The 6,000-nt window shown below is 41.5% G+C and overlaps 1 protein-coding gene across 2 annotated transcripts in view; it reads right to left on the minus strand.

The window, feature by feature from the left end:
* Nucleotides 1-6,000, minus strand: part of WWOX (WW domain containing oxidoreductase) — a 929,603-nt gene that overhangs the window by 651,738 nt on the left and 271,865 nt on the right. For both annotated transcript variants that reach the window (XM_032389774.1, XM_032389775.1), the window contains one exon: nucleotides 2,497-2,761. In XM_032389774.1, the coding sequence (XP_032245665.1) occupies nucleotides 2,497-2,761 (265 nt within the window). The remainder of the gene's footprint in view (nucleotides 1-2,496; nucleotides 2,762-6,000) is intronic.

Consider the following 6,000-nt stretch of genomic DNA (forward strand, 5'->3'; position numbering starts at 1 on the left):
AGATTACATTTAATAAAGTTGCACAAGAACATCCAATTGTAAAATTACTGATCTGCAACAATATTCCTTAAAGAGGCACTTAAAATAGCCTGACTCCATGAAGGGTGACCTAATTACTGTAACTAAAATCACCGTAGTCACAGCAAGTCACAGCAAATAAAACAGGGACACTGATATTAGAATACCGTTGTTTAATACTTCAGGGAGCCAGCTCGGGTGGAGCAAAGGCAGAGCCTCCACGCACAAGGCTGGGCTGTGCTTCTTGATTCCTTGACCTTGTGCAAGGGGATGTGTATTCCAGCTACACTTGTGTCAAGGGAAACACTTCTGGTGTGCAACGCGGACGGAGCTGTGAAGCATAGACAGCCAAGTGGTGATGAGGATACTGCATCCACGCGAAGCTTCTTCAGGAGCATTTAGGATCCCAACTTTCACATGGGGTGAGAATGGGATGCAACTATATGGCTTATGTTCAAAAATAAATTGGTGTTAAAAAGGTAGGAGTGCACTCTGCGTCCATGAAACAAATGTCTTATCCTGACAGAAGCAGTGTCAAGCCACGTAGAGAAGGATAAAACACCAGAGCGACTTTTCCAGTAAGCCCAGTCTGTCCCGCCAGTGACACGGACCCACCCTGCGGTTTACAGTCATGCTGATGCCTCTCCCACATGCGCGGAGTCCGAAACATTTATGAACAAGAAGTGATTGGCTATGAGTTTGACAAGTGAGTTTCCATTCCGCCTCTTTATAAACCGAGTCATACAACTCTGATGGCTAAAAATACCCCCAAATACCCAAGTATATAAAGATACTATTAGAGAGAAATTTCCTAAAAATCTAAACCTATATACACATTTCATAGTCTTCATAATTTATATGCTTATCTAAAAAAGTACATTTGTGGCAGATGAAAGATGCTGTTTTTCAGTTACCTGGGGACAAGAACACTGAAAGTTCATTCTACTATGGCTTCCTGGGGAACCAGAAACACGCTCAAGACCAGGCTCTCTTCATCTGGACACCCTTCCTACTTTGCTGGTAACTTTCTCTTTGGGCCTCTGGGGACAGAGACAGAGGTCTACCCAAACACCACCACCAGACTCCAGGTTTACAGACTCCTTTAGCTCTGTGACCCTTGTATGCAACACAAACAATGACGTTTCGGAGAATAGCGCTCTCCAAAGGTAATGTAACAACAAAAATAACAACCATCATAACAGGAATACTGCACACCTACTACATGCAGACACCATGCTGGGCACGTTCTTTAACTGTGCTTTCCAATCTCGAAGCCATTAGGTACATGTAGCTATTTAAGTCTAAATTAAATATAAATCTAAATTAATTAAAGTAAAATCAAATTAAAAATTCAGTTTCTTACCTGTATTAGCCACTTTTCAAGGTCTCCATAGCCACATATGGCAGGTGGCCACCATGCTGGATAGTCAGATTAAAATCATGACAGAAATTCTATACCCAATATTATAAATGTCATATCCATTATGGTCAATCCCCACACCAACCCCTATTGCCATCTTAGTTGTGAGGAATCAGGCTACGACTGGTTAAGTGCCTTACCCACCACGGTAAGTGGGAATGGCCACTGGAGGAGACAAACTCTATTCAGAGGCCCTGGGATCATTTCCCCAAGAAAATGAGTTCACCTCGTGATACTCGTAAAGGCCAAAATGTGTCTGGGCCTTTCTGAGGATTAGATGTTAAGTTAGTTAACTAGAACAGTACTAGTATGCACTAATTCTGGGTGTTTTTAAAGGCCTCTGGTTTAGAAAAACACCATACCAAATATATTGTGTAAAATGTGCACTGTTCATTTAAAAGACTTTCTATTAAAATGTTTTCATGGAAGAAGTCTCTAGATATGGTTGTTATACAACCATCAAAAATGTAAAAACTTTCTATTTACCTTTGTGAAAATTTCCAAATCTAACCACAGAAATGTGTTTCATCCAAAAGGACTCACCTTTGGGGAGGTAAAGAATAAAATGCACTTCCAACCAATGAAAGCTTCTCCAGGTGAAGTTTACACTTGTTAAAGAAGAATTTAGAACATCAAATACAGATTCTCAGTGAAAACAAAGGAATCACTTCTGCTGATAATTCAGTGGTCACAAATCTATGTTTTTCACCTACTGACCCAAAACACCATTATCAAATACTATGCTTTCTGCATAATAGCAATAAAACAATTGCATCAAAATAAAGAGAACCATTTCCATCAAGACCTCTAGCCATCCTTAACACAACACCTGAAAACCATATCTACTACCCAGCCCTCCAAGACGCCTTTAGAGAAACAGATGCAAAATAAGTCAATTGATGTGCGATCGAGAGCCCTTTCTGATGGCTCTGATGGGCCTGAGGATGTGACTGTCAAGACCAGACTTAACACTACAAGAGGCGAGAAGCTGAAGAAAACGCGTGTGTCCATAAAGAGCGCACTTAAGGTGTTTGCGGCGATAGAAGCCGTTCACTTACCATGGACTTGGTGAAAGGCCGGGCCAAGGTAAACAGCAGCGTATACACCCACCAGTTGCGATGAATGGAGGAGTACATCATGTTTCCAGGATGCACGGCGTTGGACGTGACCCCACGCGGGGACAGGCGGCGATGGAGCTCATTGGAGAAGAGAATGTTGCAGAGCTTGGACCGGTTGTACGCCAGCATGGCCCAATAGTCATTTTTAGATGGAGAAAGGCGGCTGAAGTCCAGTTTTCCCAAGGAATCATTAATATCTGTGAATCTAAAAAAAAAAAGAAAAGAAGAAAGAAATATGACATGAAGCAGCCAATCTCTGACTTCTGATACTAGCTTTTTTTTTTTTTAAGTAGAAATCTGAGGAAACCAGAGACAACTGAGAACACAATTGTGCAAATGTAGAAACAGTGTCCCTTAAAAACTAACAATAGTGATTTAACATGATAGACCAACTGGGTCCAAAGACAGAGTAAATAAAGGCCCAAACTCAGAAATGGGGCAATCATAACACGCTGAATTCCCACCCCCGCCCCCCCGCCCCTGCCGCCCAACACGGATTTTTCAAAACCTTCAACAGGAAGTCCAAGGATAATTAAATTAAATTGGAAAAGCATCTTAAATAAAGGGCTGCTGCTTTTGGAAGCAGAAAGATACCACATTCCTAACCTCTGACAGGGCTTTCCTGGGTTGTTCTAGCCAACGCATGAGTCCTGTATATTTTCATTCGAGCATCCAAGTAAATATAGATGAGTCTTGCTGCCCCCAAGACTCTTTTCCAGATTAAAAATTAATGATTATAAAGGGGTTATAACCTTGGTGAGGTGCCATCAATAGTCTTATACGTTTAAAAGATAAATGTAAACAAAGCCAAAATGAGTTCTGGCAGAGTCTACTGTTTTTAAGTACAACCATGGCATGGATACACACAAATCAAAGTAAGTAGTTGGTGTTTTATAACTGGGTCTGACGGATTCATTAAACACCAGCTGTTTGGTTCTTTCCTTTTTTTCCTCTTCTTTCTTTCTTTCTCTCTCTTGCTCTCTCATCCTCTCTTCCTCTCTCTCTCTCTCTTTTAAGTAACAAAGTAGTGACTGCCCTAAAAGAAAAAAAAAAAAATCATAACAAAAGGAATTTTCTAGATGATGGTCTCAGCCCTGTTAAGGACCCCTCAGTTTCCTTCACTAAATTAATTCTGGGCATTTACACGAAGTAATAAGGAAACATAAGGAGAGTACTCTGGGTAACTGCTGTGGAAACAGAACCAAAAGGTAAAATGAAAATTATGGAATAATCTGGTTGTTCCTTAATATGAGCAGTTCAGGTTGAGCTATGACCAAGGAAAAGCATCACAGGGACAGATGAAATTCATGTTTTAATGGAAATTAAACCTCCCTTCTGCAGGACTCAGTCAGTGACATCCAATTTCTGGTGTTAAATGACACTGCTGCTCTGAAGTCATCAACAAAGCCGATGGCCAGAAATGTTATCACGAATATGGCAACAAGACCTTGAAACTAATTGTTGGCTGCCTGTTTCCAAGTCCCCAAACCACAGGAAGGGCCCAGACTTCTGAGCTTAATCATCTAAAGCAGTGGAACTTAGCGGGAAATTTGAAAATTTATGGGGGCCTTTCTCTGGTGGTTATAATGATTGTCGGCGGGGGCCGGGGATGGTAGATGTCCTGCAATGCAGACGAGTCTTGCTCAGTGAAGATTGGCCCACTGGACATTCACGCAGATGAAAAGCCTGTGTATAATTATCTGAGCCTAGAGCCTGGCTGTGTTGTACATATATGCACAGTTTTAACATCCACTGAATTTCCAAGAATGTAGTACAACAACCATGCAAATGAAGAATGAATGCACTTTCAGATTCCGTGGGTTTTTGGGGGAGGTGAGGCTTGATTCCATGCTGGTAGTATTTGAGTCTTCAATGTCACACACCTGTTAACAGTCTGCATTTGTGAGTATCCCAATGGAGGTGATTTATGCATGGACACACACACCTGATAACTTACCTTTCCTGTAGTCCTGCTCAAGCAAGAAACATGCTATTTTGCTTCACATTTATTTTTCTTCCCATTATAGTTAAGCTAGCATATTGAATTAAAATATATTTATGCAGGGATGTTATATTATTTCTGAACTTTACTTCCAAGTAGTAACAAGGTATAACAAAATGAGACTGCTGAGAACCCAATGATCCAACATATGGGTCATGTCTTAGAAATTCTACCTACTCTAAGTAGAAAGTAGCATCAAGGATCTAGGCAGCATCTAAATGGTATGGGACAAAATAACATCCTTCTCTCATTCTCCACTATTCTTCCATCAGCTTTGCTGGAAATCATTCTTGGCATATTTGTTCAGCCCAGCCCAGCTTGAGTGCCATTTCTTCCAGGCAACTCTCCCCAACTGCTTATTCTCACAATTTCTTGGGTGGCAATGGGGGACAAATTGAAAGAAGCCATGCAAGCAACCTCTTCAACCTCAGCCGCAGCAACTTCTTCCTAGAAACATCACCAAAGGCAAGGGAAGCAAGGGCAAAAATGAACTATTGGGACCTCATCAAGATAAAAAGCTTTTGCACAGCAAAAGAAACAGTCAACAAAACCAAAAGACAACCGACAGAATGGGAGAAGATACTTGCAAATGACATATCAGATAAAGGGCTAGTATCCAAAATCTATAAAGAACTTCTTAAACTCAACACCCAAAGAACCAATGATCCAATCAAGAAATGGGCAGAAGACATGAACAAACATTTTTCCAAAGAAGACATCCAAATGGCCAACAGACACATGAAAAAGTGCTCAACATCAGTCGGCATCAGGGAAATCCAAATCAAAACCTCAATGAGATACCACCTCACACCAGTCAGAATGGCTAAAATTAACAAGTCAGGAAATGACAGATGTTGGCGGGGATGCGGAGAAAGGGGAACCCTCCTACACTGTTGGTGGGAATGCAAGCTGCTGCAGCCACTCTGGAAAACAGTATGGAGGTTCTTCAAAAAGTTGAAAATAGAGCTACCATACGATCCAGGAATTGCACTACTGGGTATTTACCCCAAAGATACAAATGTAGGGATCCGAAGGGATACGTGCACCCCGATGTTCATAGCAGCAATGTCCACAATAGCCAAACTGTGGAAAGAGCCAAGATGTCCATCGACAGATGAATGGATAAAGAAGATGTGGTGTATATATATACAATGGAATATTATGCAGCCATCAAAAGGAATGAAATCTTGCCATTTGCAACGACATGGATGGAACTGGAGAGTGTTATGTTGAGCGAAATAAGTCAATCAGAGAAAGACATGTATCATATGACCTCACTGATATGAGGAATTCTTAATCTCAGGAAACAAACTGAGGGTTGCTGGAGTGATGGGGGGTGGGAGGGATGGGGCGGCTGGGGGATAGACATTGGGGAGGGTATGTGCTATGGTGAGCGCTGTGAATTGTGCAAGACTGTTGAATCACAGATCTGTACCTCTGAA

The sequence above is a fragment of the Phoca vitulina genome, unplaced genomic scaffold, assembly GCF_004348235.1.
Source record: "Phoca vitulina isolate PV1807 unplaced genomic scaffold, GSC_HSeal_1.0 scaffold56, whole genome shotgun sequence".
NCBI classification, from domain to species: Eukaryota; Metazoa; Chordata; class Mammalia; order Carnivora; family Phocidae; genus Phoca; species Phoca vitulina.